Consider the following 26122-nt stretch of genomic DNA (forward strand, 5'->3'; position numbering starts at 1 on the left):
GCAGGCAAACACCCCAGTTATGCTGTGCTCCCTGCCACTCACCCCACTTTCAGGGCCAGGCACAATGAGCTTGTCCACGCCTCACAGGGCCACAGCAAGATCCTGTGCTGGCAGGGAGACAGAAAGCTGGCCATTGTACCCTTCCCACCCAGCCCAGCCCCTGGGGATGGGGCAGTGCAGAAAAAGGCTGTATTTTCTGGGCAGAGGCCTTTTGCTGGGGCACTGGGAGCACAGTTCCAGTATTTTGCTGGGTATTAGCCCAGTGCATGGCCAAGGGACTGCCTTCCAGCCTCCTCGAGCTCGCAGCAGAGGCAGACACATACACAGGTCAGAATTTATTTCCAAATACCTCATTTATATCATTCTCACATGAAATATTTCTTTTGGAATATAGCCTACACTTAGAAAACAGAAGAGAGTTTTTTTATAAGGCACATCAGATTATAGACTACATAGAGGCATCTCCCCCTCATTTATGCTTGTAAAATACTGGTAATTTTAAAAGTAAGATTTCTAAAACCTAGACCCTGTGTAGCCCCACGTAGAGCAGTATCCATAGAGTTATTAGACCTCAGTTTACACACACCTAGTAAAGGGCTATAACAAGTTGTATATAAATCACATCTTCAGAAACAGTCACAGCTGGCTACATTCAAAAGTAATGCTACTCCAGACTATGAAACAGGCTGCTTATAAAGTATAACCTACTGCTTCCAGTTCAGCATGAAACCAAGCAGTATGATCTTGCAGAGGAAATTTTGTTATTTTTGTAAATGGAAGCTGCTCAGATTCAAGCCTGTCTTCTCCTCAAACCCACATTTCTGAGCGACTGAGACTGTTTTTTACAAGGAAGCCAAGCACCCAGGAGAAATCTAGCTTTGTTTTTCTCAAAGATGTTGGCATGACTGTATATCTGAAATCCTGTCAAAGCATTTGAGTAAAAAATATAAAGGCTCGGATGTTAACTTCAGGACTAGTAAACATTAAACCATTACCAACCAGATGCAACCAAGTCAAAGGCATCCAGTTTCTGTGCTATGGAAACTTTTTCCAGGCTCTTCCAGTGCAGAAGCCAACATATTTTTATTGAATTAGGCCCTAGGTAAAGATTTCCATCCCATTTTCAAGTTTTCAGTGATGGAACATTACCCATTCTGCACTCATTCTTCTGTAGAGAAGGAAAAAATACTGTCTGTGGAGCCTATGCCAATAGCCCAGAATCCATTTACATAGTGTCATTTTCCTTAATGGGCCAGGAGGTAAACTGTGGTCAGCTTTATCAACTCAAACAGCCCCTACAGTTCTTTGTATCAGACATTGATTCATTTCTGATGAAAAAAGGTTCTGGCCTTCTGTCACTACAGTTTAGTTTAATAATAAGGAAAAGGTCACTTCAAGGCTAGGGCCAAAGGGAACAAAAAAGAAGTATAATTTGATCTTGAACTATCTAGAGGAGGGAAAAAAGTAATTGTGGCCATAAAAAAAAGCAGACAGACAGCACAAACTAAATGTCCTCTGCAGAACAGGTTTAAATACTGACCCTTGCAGAGAGTCACATTATCATTTGGGTCTCTTGAACTCACTAGAACTGCAATTAGGCTGAGTTCAGTAGGAACCAGATTCAGTCAGAGAACAGGTCACACTCAGCTCTATGTTGATCTCTCAGCTACATTTTAGGCACATTTCAATTAATCTGTTGGACTGATCTGGGAAAAAAAAGGATTACCAGTTGTATTTTAGGGATGGCCTCAGACAATTTCACAACTATGAGCTTGGACAAGATTCAACCACAAGTGACTGTTGCCTTTAGAAGGGAAACATTAACTTGGTTGGAAACAGCATCATGAAGAGGACGCAGCGGCCTCAGTTTTTGGAGTCCAGTTTGTTATAAATCTCAATCTGCCTGATTTGTTATTTGTTTAGCAGCCTTAAAAGGTAAAATGGGGCATCCTGGAATTCTTGGCTGTAGACTTAAAACCAGATGCGGTTTATATGGTGCTGCACAGGTATTTGTTACATTGCAAAAAAAAAAAAAAAAAAATTAAAACCCCAACACAACAGTATTTACATTCCTTTGAGCTGAAATAGATGAACTGTCGTCATGTCTGCAAAAACACAGAGGAAATTGCCACTCGAGGTAGCGAGTTAAAAGCTTGGTCATGTTTCTGGGCTTCCACTCGGCTTCCTGGGAAAGGTAGGGGAAGGAGGACAGAAAGGACTTTCTGAAAGTCAGGAGATAACAAATGAGATGTCAGCTCCATAAGGGATTAGGTTCCCTCACCACAAGCTGAAGGTATACCCATGACCTTTTTAACCATGGCATTTGCGTATAGATTACACCTCTTGCATACCCTTTTAAAAGTGATCCCTAAGAGCACTGGCTTGGGAAGACACAAAGAGAGCAGGAGTGGGGTTTAAAGCTACAAATGTCAGTTAGGAGGCACAGTGTTATTTTTCCCTTTGATCGTCCACGTACAGAGCTCTACATTTCCACCGTTGCTTGTGCGTTCCTCCTGCAAAGCCCTGGCAGTGAAGGCCTCTTGTGCTAAGCCCCATCACATACACCTTACAACAGAAGAAGTTGAATCCTTTGGACAAATCCTTCTATGCTCACAGACACATGGTGCTTTTTTTTTTTTCTTAACGAGAAGGTCTGGTCACAAAACTGGGTGCCAGACCTGATATATAGCAATTATTTAACTAAGAATCCTTCTGCAATCCTCAAAAGGGCAACTGAGTCATCCAGTAGCAACATATACACATACATACAGATCTACACTATACACTCAAGACGACACAAATTGAGATTTCAGCTAATATAGCCTCTATTGATTTCCTCAGAGCAGCACTCCGGTCCTTGCAGCCCCTATACAAAACAGCAGTACTTTTTCCACCAGGATTTGGAGAGGTTTTTCATCTTGTCTGGAGTCCTACATTTGGATTTCTTTGGTTGCTGCTGGGTATCCGAGTACTGAATGCCAGCCACGATGGCTGCATCAAAGACCTCCTTGAGGTTTTTCTGAGTCAAAGCGGAGCACTCGATGTAGGACACGGCTTTTATTTCCTCAGCACAGAGCTTTGCAGCCTCCTCTGAGACTGGCTTTTCTTTGCACTTGTCCAGCTCGATGAGGACTTTGACATCCTCCCGGAGGTCTGACTGTGTCCCAACCAGGATAATGGGTGCCTTGGGGCAGTGGCAGCGGATTTCGGGAACCCACTTCTCACTCACGTTCTGGAAGGAGGAAGGGCTCACCACGCTGAAGCACAGCAGGAAGATGTCCGTGTTGGTGTAGCACAGAGGCCGGAGCTTGTCAAATTCATCCTGCACAGAACAAAACTGTGTTAGCACTCCACAGAAAGAGCAGCTCCAGCCTGCCCTGAGCCTTGGTGAAGCTGAGAACCACCTGCCACTGCCATCTTGACATGCACCCCCCAAAATGAGCACCCAGTCCACTCAGCAAGGTGTGACCCATGAAGAAGCCACCTGTACCCTGCCTGATGTTCCATGGCTGCCAGCCAGCGGGCACCTTGCCACCATCAGGCACACAGGACAAAGGTGGTGGCTTCCCCGCATACCTGAGATTTTCCAACTAATGCTGCAGGTTATTTCAAGTGCTTAAATATTTCCTCTGCTCTTTGTACACAGGCCCTGCGCTCTACTTCAGCAGAGAAGCAAGGCTGTGGGAAGCAGTTACGGCACAGAAAGGCACAAACTGAAGAGGGAGAGAGCACTTTCTCCAGACCCACCTCTGCCAGGGTGAGTCAGTGAGCAGCTCTGAGGAGGAGCACCGTGTACCTCAAAGCTGTTCTGCTGACAGACCCGGGCAAGGGCAAAGCAGATATGCAGCAGCATGTGTACCTTTCTGGGTACCTTTCCTGGAGTCAGCTTTTAAACTGGTAACTACTTAGCAACATCCTCCAGGATATGGGAATAATTTCCCTGCCATTGTGCCCAGGGATTTAAATCTGATGGGAGCAATAATGACTTACAATGTGCAGGCTTAACATGCCAATGGCACAGAGTAAGAGCTTTACCTTTCCCTCCCACCCATGCCACATCAAACAAACTGCACACAGGCCTCCCAGCACTACCCTTCTGGTTTTTTTCGTTTTTTGTTTTTTTTTTTTTTTTTTTTTTTTTTTTAGCGCAAACTCCAGCAAAGCAAGGCCCTTTTTCAGCTTCAGGATGAAGCCACAAGAAAGTCAAACACCTTATGGTAACAAAGGTGTGCTGATCTTCAGGGAAGAATGCAGCTAGAAGCAAGGGTTACTCCAGGCAGGCTGCTTTTATGCTGACAGCAGGATAAAACCAGGGTAGCAGCCTGAACAGGTAGGATTTGCCTCAGCAGCAGTGACATTTAATTAAAATGGACCATGTTCTCAAATGCTTGGAATTGAAAAGGCACAGAAACATAAAGCTGAATATATCTCTCAGTTTACTGATGAATTGCGAGTTGCATGTTAATTTTTGAGATGTGAAATTTTCCTTTAAAGCCTCTGGAGACCCAGGATATGCAGTTAAAAGCCCCCTGGAAGCCTCAGGAATCTTGTTCTGCTCAAATGAATTTTTTGCAGCGGTATCTCTGAGAGAGACAGACATTTATAAAACACCAGTCAAAAAAGTAAGATTCATTGGCTCTCTTGATTCTCAGACTGACCCTCAGAGGAAACCAAGCTCTCACCACTTGGCTCAAGAAAAACCCCACATTTACTGAGAGATGCTGCTCTGACCAACAAGGCTGTTTGCAGAAAGGCACCTTGCCATGTAATTGCCTCTTCTTGCCACATGTGAAACCTCAAAAGGGCTCAATTCAATGGGTTTGGAAGCAAACCCTAGATCTGATGGGTTTTTACTAAGATGAAACAGTTCCCTTTATATCCTAAGTACACTTCTGCCATTTCAATGGCAGGTACATGGCCTGCAGGGATTCTACACCTCTTCGGGCTACTGATGCTGAAACAGAATTTCCTGCTGCCTGGAGTGGTTTTTTAGCTCCAGATTTCAGCAGCCATCTCCCAGCAACAGTTCTATCAATGTATCTAGCCAGGAATCTTTTTACTCAGGACAATTTCTGTCAGTTTTGATAATCTCTTCATTTTAAAGGCAGTAACTTTACTCATTCCAGCTGCACTTGGGCCACCAGAGCAAACACCTTAACCACTAAGGGCAGGGAAAGCAAGGGGTGACAGGACCTGTTCATCCCTCCTGCAGCTTGCAGCTGCATTTCCACAGGCACTGCATGTCCACAGGCTGTCACCCGATGCCAGTTTCACCTGCCTTGCTCTGCATATGAGCATGCACAGCCAAGACTGTTGCAGTACCACCCCATCTCTTCAGTAGGACACAAAATCATGGGACAGTTCTGCTGTTTGAATTCACATCACTACCTGCAGAAGGCTGTTTGTAAGATTTCAGCTCTGCTTTGTAGGGCACACTGCTGTCTACTACTGCATAGCCCTGAAAACTCCATTCCTAACTAGGGCACCCAGTTATTACTCATCTAAATAGGTTTGTATGTTAAGACCACTGAGATTTTTCAGCGTGGCTTTGGTGAAAGTATAGACCTAGATCCACAAAGCTGCACAGGACTCTAACTCCCATTGCCTTCAAACGAGCAGTGAGGTAGCAAAATATTTTTGGCTACTTTTGGTTATCCAGCCTCAATCCCTGGCAAGCAGTGTTGCACACTGCTCAGGGTAGTACAAGCCTGGGTCTCCTGGAAAATCTCAGGCAGCAAGGCATGGGCTTTTTTATGTATCAGCCAAAGGAGAGGCATCAGCTACCCTCATCCCTTCAGGTTGCAGATTACAGCAAACCTCAGCTTTGCAACAGCAGCACTTTCTAAATGGGTGGGAATGGTGAATATGAAGCCTCCACGGACAACACCCAATAGTACTTTTTTTCTCCCTCCAGCTTCGGTCCCTTCAAAAACACAGTCTCTATCTCTGGACACCTACAGCTGTGGTTGCTTTGCATGCATATATGCCAAACACCCTAATTCTTAAACCCCCAGTTATTTAGCAAAAATAAAGACAGTGACAACTGCTCAAAGAGAAAACCAGGTGGCCGTTGAATCCCCAATATGTTCAGCCTTTCCAGTCAGGCTAAGCAGAGCTGCAGCTTGAGCCAGCAGAGCAGCAGCCTGTGCCCAGCCCCTATATGGAGAAACAGTCCGTCCCCCACCCTTCAACAGACAGGCAGAGCAGTGAGTCAAGCAGCAGTGAAAATGACAGCCGATAATAACATGATCAAACACTGGGAATACTTTCAAATCCATGAAGTCATTTGCAGGACTACTTTGCGCAACAGCAACAACTTCTCCCCTCCCGCTGTCACTTAAATCAAGTACGTGGCTCCACTGACCTGACCAGCTGTGTCACAGAGCTGAAGTCTCACCGGCTTCCCATCGACAGACACAACAGCTTTTGGAGAGAAAGAAGGGAGGAGGGGAAACTACGGTGAATTCAACTTTACATGTTTTCCATTAAAGAAAAAATTTTAAAAAGGAAGATTTACCATCCCTCAGCTCTAGTAGCCTTTGCTTCAATTAGTTTAGATTTAACAACTTAGCAGAGCTGGAAGGGAGTCCGTCGCTAACACAAGCAAGCCCGTCAGGGCTTTCCGATTCCTTTTACTACGAGAGATGAGCTAGGCAGTGACGGCACAAGTGCTCCGCAGGCAGCGCGGAGAGCGAGCCCGGCAGTCTGGCACATTCTCCTGCTAGAGGGGTTCAGCTTTATTTCCCCGTACACATTCAGCACGCCCGGGACAAGAAAAGCCCCCGCTGAACCGCAGAGAAACCCGTGCACTTCCCCCTTTGTAAAGGCGAGACAAGGCGAGGATTTAAGCTTGCCCTTTAGGCGCTTCAGATATCCCCGAGAGCGCTAAGCTCTCCACCGGAGGGCTCCCAATGAAAGCCCGCTGCCAGCCTGGCTCCGTTGGACCGGAGACCGGCCGGTGCTGCTGGCTGCGATGGCAGTCTGACAAGCTCGGTCCTGCTCCGTGGAGTCCTGCTCCCCATAGATCCATAATGAAATCACCGAACCTGGACATCGCCCCCCTCCGTGCACTGCAGCCACGGCTCCCCAGAACGGCAGAACCCCCTCCCGCCGCCCGATGCCCGCGGCCGCCCCGGTCACTTACCGGAGAAGTTGTCGAAGGCGGTGGGGATGTACTCGGTGGGGTACCCGTTCGTGGTGTAGCTCACCACCAGGCTGGTCTTCCCCACCGCGCCGTCCCCCACCAGAACGCACTTGATGCTGCGCCGCGGCTCGGACCCCGCTCCGGCCCCGGCTCCGGCCGCGGCCCCGGACCCCGCCGCCCGGCAGCGGCCGCCCAGCGCCGCTCCCAGCGCCGCCGCCGCCCGCCCGCTGCGCACCCTGCGCGGGGGCACCGGCGGCACCTCGCAGCCGCCCGGCGGCACCGGCTTGCTGATGTATCCCGCCTCGCCCTCCTGCTGCGGCGGCATCCGCGCGGCCACGCAGAGCCCCGCGGCCCGGGGGGCGGCGCGCTGCCCGGGGCCGCCGACCGGGGGGCGGCGAGGCGCGGCGGCGGAGGCGGCGGGTGAGCGGTGCGGGGCCCCGGCGGGCCGGCAGGAGCGGCGCGACCGCCGCGAAGCCAGCCCCGGCGGCGCTGGCGGTTCCCGGTCGCGGGCGGTGGCGGCGGCTCCCGGCAGCTCTGCTACCGCCGCGCCCCGCGCGCCAGAGTGCCGGCCGCCGGCCCCGCGCCGCCGCGTGACATCGCCGGCGCGGGGAGGAGCCGGCGCAGTGCGGCTCACTCGGCACGGCCGCCAGGCGGCGCCGCAGCGCCCCGCCCCGCACTCACCGACGGCCGCGCGCGGGCACAGGGGGCGGGCCCCGCCGCGCGGCCGCGCTTCTCATTGGCCCGCTCGCCCCGCCGCGCAGCGCCATTGGCTGGCTCCGAAGGAGGGGGCGGTGCCGCCCGGCCCCTCGGGACTCGCGGCCGGCCCTGCCCGCGGAGCCGCCGTGAGGGCCCGCCCGGCCCTGCCGGCAGCGCGCGGCTCGCTGAGGGGAGCGCGTCGCGCTCAGCCGGGCGGGAGAGCTCTGGAGTTTCCACGGGTGCTCTCGGCGTATTTGCCGTGGAAGCCGCTGAGTGGGCTCCCACCTGCGCGCTTGGGAAGGGGTAAACTGAGCTGTGTGCCCTAGGAAAGGGGGCTCCTCATTTTCAATAATTTGGCCATGGAAAGTTTTGCAGTAAAACGCTGAAAATGAAAGGTTGATGATTAGCCTAGTTCGGTTCTCAGTTGGAAACGTTATTAACGCATTTCTTACGGGAACCTTAAAAGCACCATAAAAATACGAACCACACTACCTGGAGAATTTGGGGTGCCTCATTTGACAGGCAGCAAGTGCATATATCTGAACTTACCCAAATCGATATTGACAAGTCTATGGCAGAGTTACGATTTCCGTTTACCATTTTTAGCACCCCTGAGTTGCCAATGAGTCCTGAAGTGCTGCTTCCCCATTTCCCTCGGTGAAGTGGAAACCCACGTGAGGCAGCGCGTGCTACAGCTGCCCAACATCCCATGCGTATTTCCATGGTCACTGGAGCTGACAGCTTCCTGCTCCTTTAAACCCTGGAGTGGTGTGGTCTAACCACCGAAGGCCCTGCCAAGGCTCACATCTCATGGAAAAAAGCACCCTGTACCGCTGATCTTTTCCTAAGTGCCCTGGCCTCTTCCATGGGAAGAGTCACGGCTCTCCATTGGGCCATGGCTCTTTTGCACATAAGACATTTTGGACCTTCCAAAGCAGGGCCAAAGCCAAGGTCCTGCCTGGCTGAAAGCAGCTGCAAAACCCCCAGGCTGGATACGCTGTGTGTGCAATTGAAGGCATAGGAAAAAAACATCTCCGTGGAGCCCCATGGCAGCTCAGCAGCACCTGCTCCCTGCAGGGAGCACAGCCAGGCAGGGATGGAGCACAGCAACCAGCAGAGCGTCGAGGCTCAGTGTGACTCTCATGCTCAAGACCCATAGGGGCCATTGACCCTCCTGTGGGACATCCCAGTCCTGCAGAATTACCTTCCCTTAAATGAACAAAGATGGTGCTGTCACATATGGCATTGGCCCCAGAGAGAGCCATCACAGGGCAACCGGCTACAGCCAAACCCAGCTTCCCATTGGGTGCTTTCCTACATTTGTCCCTCTGTGATGAAGCCTGTGAGAGATCACCCAGACAGCTGAGCTCTGCCAAGGTAGAAGGACTGGAGCAGGAGCCTGCCTGCACTCAGGCTTACACTAAAATAACTGAAATGGCTTAATTCATACCTTTGATTATTTTGGTACAAGTCCTCAAGGGGAAGCCAAAGTTAGAACAAAAGCATTCTATTTTAATTTGGTGTAATTATAGCCTGTCTACCTAGAAAAGCTGAATTGCTTCAGTAATACTATTGCAGCTAATTCCCTAGAGTATGCATGCAGTTGTGCCGGGATAATGTTAATTTGGCTTATTCTCGTGGGAAAAGGGAAAAACATTATGTGTGCATTGCAGGTTGCTTTGCAAACAGCTGCAGCTGGTTGAAAGGTTACGGCCATGGCAGCTTGCTGCCACGCTTGTTCTTGGGTTTGCTGCCTCCATAACAGAGCCATACAGCAAGCATGCTCCACGGCCACCTGGCTGCAAAATCACAGCGTTTCATTCAGTACTGGGTGCCTTCAGCCCTGCAAGTGTTCCCTGAAAGGCCTGAGATTCCTGTGTGGCTGCTGTGCTGTACTGCTGAGAGAGCTCAGAGTTATCTGTGGTGTGGTAACATCTTGAACGCAACGCTGTTTCAACAGTATAAGCTCACGATTAGAGTGATGCAGGTGACAAATCACATCCCTGATCAAAGTCAGGTACCAACCCCAGTAACCAAAATTGCCTAGATTCACCTTTTCCTTAAAGTGAGACAAAAGGAAAATTGATTAATTGCACAGAAGCTTGTGTCCCTTCTTCTGAATTGAAAACAATTCGCTTTTCAGTGACACTCTGAAGGTAGTCAGGATCTGCTTAAAACAAGGAATATCTTTAGTAATTTCTGGTGAACTGCATGGAGTATGGAGACTGGATACTGTTATTTCTGGTTCATTTCCTCCCTACTGCTCTGTGCAGGGGGCAGAGCCATATTTGCAGCCCAGCATTTCATTTTTATTCTGCATCATGGTTCCCAGTGTATGCCTAGCTTCATCTCTGCACAAGACAAGGCATTGCTGGCGAGAGGCATGCACATTGGGAAGAGGTACAGCTTTCTAGGATCTAGTTCCCTCAGAGTTCATTCTTCAGGCTCTGATTAGCCCCCAAGAAAGTTGTCTCCAGCACACATGAGCTTTCATAGAAAGGCCCATTGTGCCTGAGAAGCAGAGCTGTCAAGAGGAGTCTCCATCTCCAAGCCAAGATTTGTGTTACCCTTCTGCCAGAGCTCAGTAGCTGATAGTTTTCCATCTCCTGAAATCCAGAGGAACTTTCCAGCTCAGGGAACAAGAAATTGGAGAAAAGTCTAGACCAGACTAGCTTCATACCACATTTGTGCAAGGAAAGAAATAAAAGGAGCACTATAATTATATTTTAACTACCTTTTACTCTCAGCAGCATCCCATAAATCAGGTACCTTGTTAGTACTGTGGAATAGCATATGATGCTGGAAGTCAGCACTCACTAAGTATGCTGGCAGTAAAGACTGCAAAGACTGTAAGCTGGTTGGCTTTGGCCATCTTGGGCAGTGTGTCCTGACATGATGAAGTCATGACAGCAGACAAATTTATGTCCATTTTGTCCAGTTTTGGCAAAGAGAAGGTGAGCAGATGTGCTGCAATCTCTGACACCACACCAGGACGTGGCCCAACCGAGGGCACAAGGATGTGCAAGCCACGTCACCCCTTACTAGCAATGGCAAATGGCAAATTTGTGTCCTGGATCAATGCCATGATGAGAACTCATTAGGATGCACAACCACAAGGAAAACTCCTCATAAAAAGATGCACAACCACAAGGAAAACTCCCGTAGGTGGGAGATGAGAAGGCGGGCGATATGCACTGGGTGACAACCCATTTGAACAGCACTGAAAGATGATGTGAGAAATCTCCTCATGCAATGCTGCAAGCAAAAAATGCCACTTGTACATTTTTAAACACCTTCAGCAGACAAGTACAGCTGATGCATTGAGCTAAGCAGGCTGCAGTGGGATAGCTATAAGAGTCTGCATTGTTTCTGTGCTCAGGGAGGGGGGCGTGAGTGGATTCAGAGCTGCATGGTTGCCCTATACTGTAATGTACCCTGCTCAGTACAGAAGCCTTTTGTGTGAGAGGATGAGCTAACCGGTTGTTTTGCAGAGGGGGGGCTGTTTGCACCACAGCAGCAAGTCAGAGCAGCTCCTGGGCAGCCCTGGTGGCAGTGGGCTGAGGGGGCAGTGATGAGGGATGCTGTAACAGATAGCCCCTGTTTCCGAGCTTTTGGCCTCAATCCTATCACAGGCACACATCTTACAGGTTGAACCCAATTGTTTTCAGAGCTCTAAGCTGGGGGATAAACAGGCTTAACTCCCCATAGGTCAACAGGGTGGCAGTTGTCTGTCTCAGGGCTGAATCTGAGGCATTATCAGCCAGTTCACAGAAAAGCTTTTGCTCTATCCTACATGCTTGTGTTAGTCAAATGTTATTCTTCAAGAAAAATGATAGACAGAGGAAATTATTTTATCAGGACGTGAAGTAGGTCATTGTTATACCCTGGCTTATCATTTTCCCTATGATACAAAAAATATGAACGGGATGCTGGCCTTGGAGAATGAAAGCTTTTTCTTTTTTTCTTTTCTTACAGAAACTTGAAAAGCTTGACAGGGAGAGAAGTGAAGGAGTGAGGCAGCATGCTCTGAACATGATATGCTGCTTGTTCAGGGAAAGGGTATGGCCTGCTCTGCAGGACTGTCACCAAGGTATTGATCTTTGTCGAGAAGAACAACCCCAAGATCTGGAAAAATATCCATCTGTGATGACTCCATCAATTTTTCAAAAAGTTGGATCCCAGTGACTCAACTGAGCTGATCAGTGGCAGGCGAATTGGTGAGAAAAGAAAGGGGCAGAATAGGAAGGGAGGGAGAGAGCAAGGAAAGGACAGCAACCCAAGAAAGAAAAGGCAGCTTTTATAAAGGACTGCTCTGACCTGCTCTGACTCTAGAGAAGTGCCTTTGAGGCTGTTCTATGAGATCTGTGAGGGGAAAGGGCTAGAGAAGTACAAAATACTGCTACTTTTACATTTGATTTGTAGTTTTACAAAAATATGTATTTGCCAGAGCTTTTTTTAGTAACATTTTCAATGCCCTATGTATGGATTTCAGGGTAGTTTTCACTGCCTGGGGAATGGTATCAGTAAATAGCACACATTATTAATACAATAAACTCTCACCACCCTGCCAGCTAAATTCTGATTGAATTTAGGACAGGGTACCAAAAACTCACAGACAAAACCCGTTGTTGAGATAAACCTGGAAAAAACCCTCACAAAACCAAAACAAAGCACAATTGCTTCAAGGCTCCCAAATTCCTAGTTAATTCAGAAAACAAATTAACCCTAGCCTCCTATCTGCAGTCCCTCTGCAGGAGAACCACGGTTGGAGGTGAGCCCTTTATCTCACTTTCAAAATCCTTTTCAGCTGATCTGGGGTCACAGTTGCTGAAAAGCACTGCATGTCCTGATTTTGTGTGACAGTCACCAATTTGCCAGCTTGTTGAGTAAGCCCCTCACTGCCTTAGGGCTGCCCCACACCCCTCTGGGTTCACCACCTCTCTCAGGGAGAGCTCTTCCCAGGGCTCTCCCGGCTGGCTCAAGCAGTGGACCCAGCAGGTCCCCTGGGCATTGCTGGGGACACACTGGATAAGACCTAGGTGGTGGCAGATAAATGTTTTGGTAAGAAAAATAGCAAAGATACCAGCTTTGCCAAACATCTGACTGATGGAACTGCCCCTGCCCTGGAGTATATTGCATTTCACTGCCCTTCTGCTTACTGGGATTTATAACTATTCTTCTGTTTCTGCCACAGGAGCCCCTTTTTCAGAGATGGAGAGGGAGGAAGCCCAAGAACTAAGCTGGAGGAGAAGAAAACATGCTTGGATAATGTGCTGCACACTGGTGGGAGAGATGGAGGAAGAGAGCTGAGCAGAGAAAAGACAGCTCAGTTTGGGCACATCTCTGAGGAGCCAGAGCAGAGCTGCCTGCACTGGAAACGGGCGTGGTATCTGCAGCACAGGTACTCTTTGCCAGACTGCCTGCCAGCCAGCAGGTGAATCCCCTTATTAGTTTTCCTTAGCTGGCACAACCCCACTAGTTCCCCAGGTGGACTCCCAATACAGCTGTCAAAATCCTAGTCTGTCATGCTTCTGTTCTTGAAGGGTTCTTTCCAGCAGGTAGGAAAACTTTCCTTTCTCCTATACATTCCTTTCCCTGTTAGAACAGACTAGTGAGTAATCCCTCTCACTGGGCTGTACACATCCTTGTATGAGGGCTCAAACCAGCTTCCTAATGGGACCCTCCACTTTTGTTAACAATGCTGGGACCTGAGGAGAGTAGAGAGATCTGTCTGCTCTGCAGGGATGCTCCCATGCCTGCTTCTGCACCCTCCCACTCCTGAAAGTTTGGCCCAGCCAGTACTTCTGTGCTGATCTGCCTTTGCAGACAGTTTGTCCCATGCATTTTTAGTTGGTTACTCTGAAAGTCTGAAAAACAACAACTGGTCTTAGTGTTATCTCTTTTGGAGCCAGCCACTTCCTCTTGGTATCAAACTTGGAAGAACCCCATAGCCACTGCTGAAAAGCCTTTTCCATTTCCACATTTAAAAATCTTTTCCAAAAGCGGATGTTAGGATGTCCTTGGTGGGGATTGAAAGGCTTGGAACAAGCAATGCAAGTGTTAGTTTTATTGAAAGTGAGCAGGATGTTCTTTCCTGATAGCTGCCTGACTTTGAGGGCAGGAATTGCAGGAAAGCATCCACAGCTCCAGGGCAGCTTGGCAGAGGAGGAAAGCCATGGCTTTTTCTGTGCTGCATGGTAACACAAAGGCAAGAAAACAAAGAACAGGATTCACTTGGTGTGGAGCAAACCCTGCCATCCAAAACAGCACTGTCCTGGCTCAGGTGTATGAGGGGACTCCCAGGTTCTCCAGCTTAGCTGAACCAGCTTTCCCACATCCCTGCTGCTGGCAGACACAGCTGGGGAGAAGCAGGAACTTCTCAACACACCATGCTCCACCCCACAGTCTGCTTTGGGAGAGAACTGCGAGCAGGTTTGGTGTACTGGAAAGCAGTTATACAGGCATTATATTTCTCTTTTCAGGGACAGAATGAAAACTTCCAATTCCCAAGTCTTCAGGACAGCACTTTTCAACCATAATAGATATTCATAATCAGACATAGAAGCCAGGCACAGAATAAGGTTTTCTTTCCCTTTCAAGCATCCCATCTCTTCCTGGGACTCCCTCACTAGCATACAAGGCTGGGCCCAAGAAATTTCAAGTCTAGTCCATTGGAGCTGGATTTTGAAACAAAGAGTTGCCAAAACAGTACTACCAGAATGGCTCTACGAGGCAATCACTTCCACAATGGTTTACTTTCCCCAAGTAGTGTTTTCACCAATCTGGTTTAAAACAGTTTTCTGAACAGAATGAAATTCCAAAGACTTCTCTGCTGGATAACCTCGACAGATTAGTGTCCTTTCTTAGCTGTGGAGGGAGCAGACAGAATTAATGTGCCAAAACCCAAAACTCTACAGGAAAACTTCTGCTGAGTGCAAACTGAGCCTCAGTTTGTCAGTGTTTGAGAAGGGACTTTGTAGATGTCTTGAAGTCCTCAGACTGAAGATGTGAACGAGGGCATTACTGGGAGATAATGTGATCCTGGCTTCAAACCTGTTTTTTCTGCTGCTTTACAGGTCTCCATATTTTTGACAGAGGGAGTTAGCACAAGAAGGATGAAAATGCTGAAAACCTCTCCCAGCTGTGGTAGTTGTGGAGAAGCAACCTAGGGGCTTTGAGCACCAGCCTCTGTTAGCTGTAAATGCAAACCACTGAAAAGCACCAGAACTTTCCCGCTGAAGTAAAGGCATCAGGAACAGGAGATTAATGGGTTGCCAGCTGTTTTGGCATGATAAGCCAAGCAAGAACCTAGACTCTTTCAGTGGAAAATGGATTGAGACCTCAGCAGGGACACATGGCAAATCAGCCAGAAGCCACACATGGAAAACTGAGCAAGGCAGCATGGGCAAACATTCCTTATCTTCACTTTACGTCAATAGAAATGGCATTGTAAAAGAGGCAACAAAGTATTGGCTGGAGAGGAGGAGGGAAAAGTCCACAAACTTTCTTGGCCATACATGTATGTTTTAAAGTGCTACTGTTTTCCTCAGAAACTTGTCATTGAAAACAAGCATCCAGCAAAAACCACCCAGCAAGTTCTTCCAGAAGCCTTGTTTGCTTGTTGTGGTGGATTTAGCTGAGCTGTGCTGGCAGGAATCTGCCACTGCTGTTGTGCTCCAGAGGCGGTCAGGAAAGTACAACCTCTTAAACCAGTCTAAAGCACAGCTGTGCTAATTACACCATCTACTATGATTTGCCACAAAATAGGGCTCAGGGGAGAGGCAGACCTCAGAAGTCTGGGCTTTCTACAAGGTGATGTTGTCGGCAGCCATGTCTCTATTTCCCACAGCTCCTGCTTTTACAGCAGCCTAGCCCAATTTCCTTCATTGGCCTTTTCTTTGCTTTCTGGTTTTACTGTTTTTGTTAAGGCTAATTAACAGAAGAGTGGATGAGTCCCAGACTTTTTGTGTGGACTTTTTTTTTTTTTTTCTGTCATGGTGGTGGTACTTTTCATTTTGCCGAGTTTTCCTTTGCTTTTAAGCAATTGTATGTGAGAAAATAATCTTTCCCACCAGATGCAACACTGAGAAAGAAGAAGACTCATCAAGGAGAACCACAATTAAGGTAAAGCCATGAGTAGATTTTACCTCCTCCTCCCTCAGTTTTGCAGCCCCACCCTGAGCGGGTAATGGGCCCTGACTGTAACTCTGCTGTCAGTGCCCTGGAGCAGGGAAAGGCACAAATATTCCCTCCACACAGGTGTGCAGGTGTCAGTGGGAGGTGAGCTGGGAGAAAAAGCAGGCTGGGATAAACACAGCTGAAGCCTCACAGCCTGGATCCATATGGCCCCTGGATCCATCCCCTGCCCTGCAGAGCCTCGGGCTGGCCGCTGGCTGGAGCAAAGCTCATGGCTGGGTTATGGGCAGGGCTGGGCTCACTGCACCTGGCTGTCTTAGGGCAGGGCCACCCACTGCACACCGATGGGGAGCTGCAAATCCCCACTCCAGGTGCACAGGGCTCTGCAGGGGCTTTAGCTGAGTGCCTGGGAGCTGGCTCTGGAAACCTGAAGGTGCTCTGTCAAAAGGTCCAGTTGTTCAGGTATCGAAGTAATGATATCACTCCTAAAAAAAATCTCAAAATAGGATTGTTGGTAAAGCAGTGTTTTTGTATAATGCCATTATTAATGAACACAGATTCTCTGTATTTGCAGTCCCTGACACCATAGTGATGGACGTGATTCAAGAACAGATACAGGTGACCCAGTAGCTGAGTGACAGCATCTCCCTCTTAACATACACATGGGGAAATGAATGGAAAAATTGCAATGGGGAAAATGGAAAATCCATGGTGCTGACTGCTTTCTGTTTTTCTCAGGAAAGGAACTTCAGGCAATGTTTCCGTAAAGCACTGAGCAGCTTCCACTCTTCCTGACCCCACCAATTTCCTCTACACAAACTATCCATATGGATTTGACGTGTGGCCTCTGAGAGGCCCTGAGGCCTCCTATGTCTCACTAAGTCAAAACGTATGGGGTAGAGAAGCCATGTCCCTGCCTAAGCTTCTGCAAGTCCCTCAGGGTCAAGTTAAGTGCAAGCCTGATCCTGTTCTCTGAACCTGGCTTGCCTGGTGCACGCTTTAATCTGCACAGCCTCACCCAGCTGGGTTTCATCTCAGCTGCAGAGCTCAAAAGGAGGTGGCCCCTGTATTGCCCCATGGGGTCCTGGGCAGCTCAGCATCCCACCACACCAGGGGCACATCTCCATGGCTGGCTTACCCTTACCACCTTCAAGCCCTGGGGCTGGGGCAGGAGCTTCAGAAACAAGAGGGCTGTGGGACTTGAAGGCTTCTGTGGAGTCATGTACCCCTTTTAGTGTTTCTGTGAGTCTCCTTCTGCCCTCAGACCCAAGGGCTTAACAGTGCTTCCCTGCTCCACAGGGATGCCAGGGCGAGTCAATCCATTAATAGCTACACACTGCTGAGACACAAAGTCTACAGCCACATAAGATAATAAAACAGAGCAGGGAGTCTTTTCCACTCCCAAGACCCACTGGCATTCCCAGCCATGCCCAGGGAGACAAGCTCCTGTTCCCCAGAGTGGGAGGGCTGTGCCCAAACCACCTGCTGAGAATCACCCTGGCTCCCGAAACATGCCTGGGCGTTGGCTGCAGGAGTATTTGCTTGGTCTGGGACAAACTCCTGCAAGGACAGTGCCAACCATTTAACTGTATGGGCGACTGTCTGGGCCTGTGCCCTGCCTCCTCTTTATTAATTTATTAGTACCTTGCTGCTAGCCTACACTTGTACAGAGAGCTTGCCATGAGCAAGGACAATAAAGTGCCTGTGAAGGGAAAGTTCAAAGCACTGTATTTGTTCTGTAAGAAAAAGGTGTATTGTCCTGGGCAGTTCAGTCTCTTTGGTCACTGCAGAGCTGGGTTTGGTGGATGCAGGTAGTGTGGTTTTTTGTGCAGTGCCTGCCGGAGGGAGCCTCGGTGGCCACGCATCACTGCCACCCCAGCAGATGCTGCTGCTGCTGCTGTTATGAACAGTACTGCAGCCAGGTTTAAGACAGGGAGGTAATGCTCTGAGTGGCCAGCTTACCAAAGAGAACAAAGAAATTATTATAGGGCCGGGGAAAAAATAAGGGGAAAAAAAAAGCTAAAAGAAAACAAAGAGCCATTGACAAAGACACAAATTAGCTGGGTCTCAAGTGTCCTTTCCCATCTGATAAAACAAAAATGTCCAGAGCAACAATTAACAAAAAACTATATGAGGGGTAGAATATCTCTGTTTAGCTCCAGGTACTGACTACCATGCAGGGCTCTATTTTTCTGTTGTTCCCATGCCTTGGGTTGTCTTGGCTCTTAGTTAATGTAGAGCTGGTTGCATATGTGTGCATGCGTGTGTGTGGTGCAGTCCCCATGGGTTTGAAAGCTGCCTTTTGCATAGAAAGGGAAACTCTCCTGAAGGGCAAAAAAGGAGCAAAGTGGGCTCAGAGGATACAGGAGTGTCCTTTCGCTGCTTCTAGGGAAATACAGCTAGAGGTAGGAATTAGCCTTGGAAAAGCACTCAAAACTCAAAACTAGAGGCAAATCCAGCAGGTGTTTAGGGTTGGGAAGACAGTGCTGGATAAAAGCAATGCAACAGCAAAGGAAAGCTGTGGAGAGTGCTGCTCCTGGGCTGCTCTGGGGTACATTGGTTGTTGTTGGCTCGCTGGCCAGCACTGAGGTGAGGGAAGTGTGGGCTGTCCCTGCAGTAGGGCCTTATGGGGAGCTGAACACTCTTCACTTTTGCCACAGCAAAGGGAAAGGAAATAATTCATTCTCCACAGCACGTGAGGCAAGGGATGAGCTCAAACTGCAGCATGGAAAGCTCAATACAGATGGTAGAACATACTTTCCAGAGGTGTGGGCAATTGCATATTGCAGTTGCCTTCAGGGACTGAGGCATCTCCAGCAAGGAGATTCCTGACACCCAGGGCTGTCAGGAATGGTTTGGGACAGCCCATTTTGTTTCTAGGTAGCCGGGATGCAGTGGTGTTTCCTGACAATCGCTCTTGCAAGCATACCTTTGTAAAACAATGCAAGGACTGCCAGGTGCTATGGTTCCATGGTGATTTTCACTGACAACAGAAAGAAAACCAGACAAAGCCTAGGGAATATTTCAGTGCTCTTGCTCCCTCACTGTAATATTTTTTTGTGTATGTGGAAGTAGATGCACCTGTTCCATTCACTTTTTCTCCATTCACTTCACTGATCAGCTCCTTTTGTCCTATGGATTGCCAGTGTGTCCCTGAAGGGCAGCCTGAAAACCACAGGAGCAGATATCCTCATGGGAGCCCTTTTGGGTCCCTTCCTTGAGTGTGCCCAGCTGAGCAGTGCCAGGCACTGCCCCAGGAAATCACTTGTCTCTGTGGGTGAGGCACACATGGATGTTGGGTTCTGAGCAAAGCCCTGCCTGCCACCACTCCCTGCAAGAAAACATAATCAAGACCTGTCAGATGTACAGCTGAGAAAGATCACAGAAACAAGAAATGACACTTGTTTCTTACAGTCCTGTGTTTGAAAGAAGAAGTTGTTCTTAGCTATGTTATATCCTTTACCTGTATTGCACCATCTCTCTGTAGTCTCACTGGAAAATCTCCATTTGGTTTGCAGTGGTTCCTCTTTCCTTCCCTGCTGGATTGACAGGCTCAGCAGGTACCCTTGAAATTGGTGTGAATTCCTTTGACTTTGCACAGCAGCTAGTGGCACCATGGATTATTCAGTCAACATTAACCCAACAACCTTATTGCCACAGCATGAAGCAGAACTATCTTTGTTAGTAAATAATTAAATTTCTTTTGTCAGTAAACTGAGGAAGCATGACTTGACGATGAAGAAATAAAAACATATTTATTTTTTCCCCCAAAGCAGTGGGAACTGGATTCTGCAAACCCCAATGCAGTTTGCTTCCCTGTTAACCGAAGCGTAAAGGTTCTTGCGTTCAAGGCCTCTCTCCCCTGACTGGAGCTCTTCTGCATGGCTTGTCCTTCACAAGCTAAGTGACAATAATAAATTGTCCTGCTTGAGCAAGGCACCTATTTCACCTCCTCGCCACACTCATTAAAAAATGGCAATGCTAAATACACTTAAAGATCAAAGGCCTGGTATGCAAAACAGGTCCTTTTGCAGCAAACTGACGGGCTCCTTAGGGCTTTGTCACTATGGTGCTATTGCCTTGACAAGTTAAAATATCCCTTGTCAGCCTCTGTGGGAGCCTAGACAGAGAAGGAACCATCAAAAAATAACTGAATACTGTCTTTACCTACAGTCACTGAGTGGTTAATTTTTTTTTAAGCTTTAATCATCTTTGACTTCAGGTTTGGCTATTAACTCCACCAACTGATCATTAACTCTACTGACTGAATGACTGATTTCCAGAGGATTGGTCCAAAGAAGGATTGGTTTTTAGGTTTGTTTTTTTTTTTCCCCTGAAGGACTTTAATATCTCCTACCAGCAGACAGGCAATCTATTGAATCCCCTGTAAGACTCGGGCTGAGCAGGGAGGTATTGCAGGTTATCTGCATAGAAACACACTGCTCAGAGCTGATAAACTCACTGACACTCTATCCTGCTTTCCAATTTAACTCAAGCCTTGCTAAGCAGCAGGAGTAACCTGACTGAATTGTTGAGGGTCACAGCTTGAGGTCTTTAATCAACATTCCCAGCTTAATCAACAGGACTTTGGCAAGCCTAAAATGCAAATCAGGATATTCCTGGTATCTACCCTGGTGCTTGTCCTTTTACTTCCAGAACAGCTGATTAAGGATAAATATAGTGTCGATGCATAAATGATCAAATGGCAACTGGACTTCTTTTTTTTAGCCCTTTTGTCTTTAAAATGCCTACAGTTGAAATTTTCTAAAGGCAATTGCTGTTTAGACAATGATCTGCTGATAAATGAAAGGAATTTTTTTTTTTCATTTATAAACTATTCTGACTCACAGTCCATATCCTAAGACACAAGACCTTCCTGACTTGAGATCCCTAAGACCCAAGAAGCTGACTCTGACTCAGCAGAGAAGGGCTGGGATTGGACTATGTTTGCTATGTGTATCTTTCTTCCATACATGACACAGACAGAAATAAATTAGGAAAAAGCCTCTTGTACACTGGCCCTGATTTCTCCCTGGCAATCACTGGGGTCTTGATTGCCCCCTGTGGGATGAGAATGAATTAAGCTCAGATTTATAAATAGCAGCCTAAGCACTCCTGTGCTGACAGGCACAAATGTCAGGAAACATGTAGTTAGTTACACCGGCATTGCATCTTTTAACTTTAATTTAAGTACCTCTTTCATACCAGGGGAAGCAGAACAACACATCTGGAACTAAAAGATTCCTGCTAGACTTTTCACCTAACTATTTCCAGGTTTCTTCCAGATAGGAGTTTTCAGCAAAATGTTGTCTAATTGAAAAATTCTGTTTCCCTAAAACTATTGTTTTTCTTATGAGACCTACAAAAGAAAACATACCCAATACATCTCTCAAACAAAAGTAATAAGGAAAAAATTATGAATATCAAAGCATCCCTTTTTCCATTGTTGACATTTAGAATAATATTTTCTTTATTCAAATGTCTTCTACAATTGAAATAATTTTACTTTTAAGTAATAATAATAAAAAAATCTTGAAAGCACTGAAATTTAATATTACCCTTTATTCAAACTTTGTTTTTATTATTTGCCTGCAAATATTTTCCACAGCTTTGTTTTCTATCCCATTTTGTGACTTGACTTTTTCCATTTCAAGCACCTTCTCTCAGCTTAAAATGGTAACCAGATATTTTGTGCCTGAATAAAAAATAGGATGAAATCCCAGCTAAGACAGCCCACATATGCCTCTGGAATATGTTCCCAGAAGAGCAGCACACCTGTGCTATGGCTTTGGATATAATAGCAAGGCTTTGCTGCAAGTTAGCCAGGTAAGGAGTGCTCCACCAGACTGATCCTGCTACCACCCTCCTGTACAGAGCTGCTAGCATGAGGTTCAGCAGGACCACAGAGTGGACAGGACTAGACAAAAACTGGGGGAGAATTATTTTTATGCGTACATTTATTGAATTCTTCCATTGCAGAAGTGTGGTCATGTTGATTCACAGTTGGCAGGATGAAAGGATGAACATCCCAGTGTAACAAAAGCAACAGGATTTCCAGTGCTAAAATTCCACTGGAAAATCTGTTCCTGTGCATAGGGAGGGACGGTTCCTGGTGGAGCAAAGCCCACAGTGAAGTACCAGCTGTGCTATTGGAGCCAAGAAGTTGCAGAGGCAGCTGCTGCCTGCCTTTCCCCTGTTGCCTGCCTGCCTCCAGCCCTGCAGAGCGCTGGGACCAGGAGTGCATCAGTAGTGCTGGCTGCATCCATACACGTGTAAAGCTGCCTCCTCAGGCTCAGGCTGTGACAAGATCATATTAGAAATATTTATCCAGCTCCCAGGAAAGAAGTAGCACCTCTGTCAATATAGTTCATAGCAGAGCCTCTGGCAAAAACCCCAGTATATAACTACAAGCCACCTCCAGTCACAGCTGTCACTGTGCCTGAGGGCAGAAGCCACAGTGAAGCCTGGACCCAGGAGCAGCAGCTCTGTGCCTGGGGCTGGGATGCTGGGGCCGAGCCGCGGGCCCTGAGGCTGCGGGCACACGGAGCTGTGCAGCTCTGGGGCTGCTTTACAGCTCGGTGCTGCGCTGGATGATGGTCTGTGGGCACTGCAGGGCTGCTGGAATGTGGGGATGCTGAAATTCGGGCATTTGGGAATTTGGGGTTTGGTGCTAGGCTGCGGGTCTGCAGGGCTACAGAAATGGATGCAGGTGCCGGAGGGCTTGGCTGTGGGACGGCCGGGACACCGAGCTGGGGAGGCTTCTGGCTGCTGGGCACAGGGAAGCGCTGGGCGGGAGGGCTGCGGGATCCAAGGCCGCAGGGCTGCTCGCTGGAGGGGCTGAAGGGTGCGGAGCGGCGTGCGAAGGATGCAGGGGCTCTGCGGGGCTGCATGCGGGGCTGGGAAAGGCGCGGGCGGGGCAGACGAGGAGCTGCTGGGCCGGGCTGGGCTGGGCCGGGCTGGGCCGGGCTGGGTTTGGGCGATCCCGGGATGCGGCAGCGGCGGGCTCCCTCTGCTGGCCCTGCTGCCTTGGCGCCCTGGAGCGGCCGCTTCCCTGCCCGCCCGTGCCCGGCTTTAGCCGTGATTCCCACAGACATTCCCACAGTATCTTGGTGGGTTTTTTTTCCCTTTGTGCCTACAACTGGCAACAGGAGCCTGCATGCCCCGTGTGCGATGGTCTGTGGCGCCGTCCGGTTACTGAATTGTTCCCTTAGCCACAGCTCTGAGATCACAGCTTTGCCCTCTGTTTTCCACTGGCTGGAGTCACTGACAGGACACCAAACCTTGGCATTGTCCTTGTTTGCAGCTTGCTGTGGCCATGTGTGTCGCAGAGTTGCGAGCAGAAATGGCACCTGATGCCCTCAGCATCCCTCTTGTCCAAACTGCACAGCAATCCTACTAAGCACCACAACAAAATTCTGTTTATAGGCACTTAATGAATCTAACTCTCCTTCTCCCAGGGACAGCTGGGACACGAACACAAGCACTGCATGGTGGGGGTGTTTTTATTTCCTTATTGGATAGTTTTGCTTCCTACTCTAAGAAACCTCCAATATCAGGCGTGTCCTACTGCAATTACAAATAGGCTTAGTTTCTTCATCTCCTCTTGGATGAACCAAAAAATTGCCCTCCTGGTTCTCTACTCATCAAATGAAGGCAGTGCCAGCCCCTCGGACCCAGCACGCAGTACAGTGAGTTTCCCAGAGCTGTCCTGTGCCTCCTGTGCAGGGTTAGCAGCCCTGCTACACCTCCGGGAGTGAGAGCTGCCACGGTGCTCCTCATTCACGTACTCCATGGACCACTTCTGGACCTTCCTCTCCAGCCACACAAAACCTTGATGCTTGAACTGCTCTTGGGTAGCAGGAGGAAAACACACTGGGGTTTACCCAACTTTTAATTTGCAGACCCCAATATTTTCCAACAGAGGTGCAGACCATCTGTCACAAATTTAAGGCAACGGGCAACAGGGTTGATTTTCTTAGCTCCCTTTCCCCAGCAGATAACCCTCAGGGCCTGCAGACAATAGGCTGCAAACTGTTCCATTGATAGATGAGCTTCCTCTCCTTCCATACAGCTTGGAAAATTGCTTGCCTGTCTCTTATTTAAACAAATTAAATATTCCAACTCCAAACAATGCTAGAGCTAATAAAGGAAAGAGGGAACAGTTTAGGATTTGAGTCTCTTACCTCCTGATTCTTTCTATCACCCCCTCTGTTCTAACACCCCTTTCTTAGATTTTAATGAAATAAGAAAATTTAATAACAAATTCAGAGTGTTAACCAGGTGAGGTAAAGGACAGAAAAATCATTTGAAAGGTATTGGTGTTTCAAGCTGTAACCTTGATGTAGGATTTGAGCTGGCAAGGTGGGGATTTACGCTCTTCTTCTACACCAGCAGCACAGAAAAAATAACTTTCTGCCTTTCTTAATCCTGACAGCCAAGCCTCAGCCAACTGATATTCTCTGCATCAGCAGCCAGGGATGGGAGTCTGCCACAGAAAGAACCAAACACATATAGCTGCAGCACCAGCATGAATACAGATACACAGAGCAGGAGCACATTTTGTGCTGCAGACGCCTGGAGGCAAGCTTGGCTTGCAGCTCACATGCACGCGTGCCAAGATATCTGTGTGTGCTGCAGTATAGGCATGTTCAAACCCTTGCACTGCAAAGTACTGGAGCTATTTTAGGGATGGGGAAGCATCTGGCTAAAAAAAATAAGCCTTGTGTGTTTGGGCCTGACTCATTTAAAACCCTAGTTTCTTCCAGAATATTGGAAGTAGTGAAAACGCCTGCAGTAAAATACCTGATAAGCCTCTCTTCCTCTATGGAGAGGGTAAATGCATGTCATTTTCCAATTAGCTCTTGCTCTGAGCAATTATGTTGATCAAATAATTGAATAAGTGACAGGAATGTGAATTCTGGAGACAGTTAATTTCATTCATCTGCCAGTTTATAGCCTGACTTGCATGAACACATAAACCAGGCTAACGTGTTATTTATAACTTTGAAAATGTAATTATAGTAGTCAAATATGAAGAGTTGTGTGTGCAGAGAGGAAGGTTTCTGCTAGTAAATTATAGTAATAGCATAATGAGGGAATTTGTTCATTATAGCCAGCATGTAGGACAGGAAGGATGTGAGACTTGTGTTTGAGAGAGTGAACAAGGCTGATGTCAGCATGAGCAGGTGGAGCAATGGCCCTGGCCTGAATGTGGGGCAGAGGGGCAGCTAAGCCTTACCCTCCTGTTTTGTGAGACATTGTGTGTGTCCTGCCCCAGGGACTGTCAATGAGGGCTAAACATGTCCCCCAGCTCCCCATACTCTTCTCTCCGAGTGAAGCTGAGCATCATTTTTGATGGAGAAGCAGGACTGGGATCCTTTGCATGAAGGTGAGAGCAAGAGATGCAAACCAGGTGTTTTCTGCTTGGGGCCGGTATCGGGTGAGCATCATGGTTCTCTGGAAAAAACTCCAGCTGAGTGTGCTTGACTACAAATTACTTAGAGCAACCCTTGAAGTCAAAACCAGGTCCTTGACTTCCATCAAAAGTATCAATCCTTCTTGCAAGTTTTCTTCAGGAAAAAAAAAAAATTAAAAAGCTCATCAGGAATGCAAACTATTCATTATTTCTTCTTAAAGCTATCTTTAGATTATCTTAGCTGATCATACCTTTTATCTGAACCCCCTGTAGCAATGTGGCCCACCACACTAATTAGCAGAGATGCACAGTAATAAAAGTAGCATGCAGGCATGAGCCGCTGCCTCACAGGCTGTAGCTGCTGCTACACTGACTGCAAGGAGGAAATCTGTGCAATTAATTGCTTCCTGATTAAAGGCATTTGCAGGCTGGCCCTTAAATCTTCAAGGCCTAAAAACACATGCTGAGTTAAATATGGAATTTACTCACAGTACTCAAAACAGCAGGATTGCCCCAGACAGCAGGATTCAGTGTGGTAATTTTGGTTGGAAATAAGCACTTTCCAGTCTGAGCATATTTTACCCCAAGCTGTGTACTTAGAAAGTGCCCCAGTCCAAACTAAAGGGCCATAGAAGGACTTGTGGGGATTTAAATCAGTTTCTAAACCAGCTTAGTTGAGCTCTTCCCATTTTCCTGTGAGGACGTGCTCTTACAGGAATTAATTTCACAGG

General features: G+C 47.9%; 1 protein-coding gene across 1 annotated transcript; it reads right to left on the reverse strand.

Annotated features, from left to right (window-relative positions):
• Positions 1-322: 322 nt before the first annotated feature.
• On the reverse strand, positions 323-7469 carry RHOU (ras homolog family member U). Its single transcript, XM_058021167.1, has 3 exons — positions 7145-7469; positions 6365-6423; positions 323-3322 (listed from the first exon to the last, which is right to left on the reverse strand). Exons 1-3 carry the CDS (start codon positions 7467-7469, stop codon positions 2867-2869), a joined length of 840 nt encoding a protein of 279 aa, XP_057877150.1. The 3' UTR covers positions 323-2866.
• Between the last annotated feature and the right edge of the window lie 18653 nt (positions 7470-26122).

The sequence above is a fragment of the Melospiza georgiana genome, chromosome 3 (assembly GCF_028018845.1).
Source record: "Melospiza georgiana isolate bMelGeo1 chromosome 3, bMelGeo1.pri, whole genome shotgun sequence".
Classification (NCBI taxonomy): domain Eukaryota; kingdom Metazoa; phylum Chordata; class Aves; order Passeriformes; family Passerellidae; genus Melospiza; species Melospiza georgiana.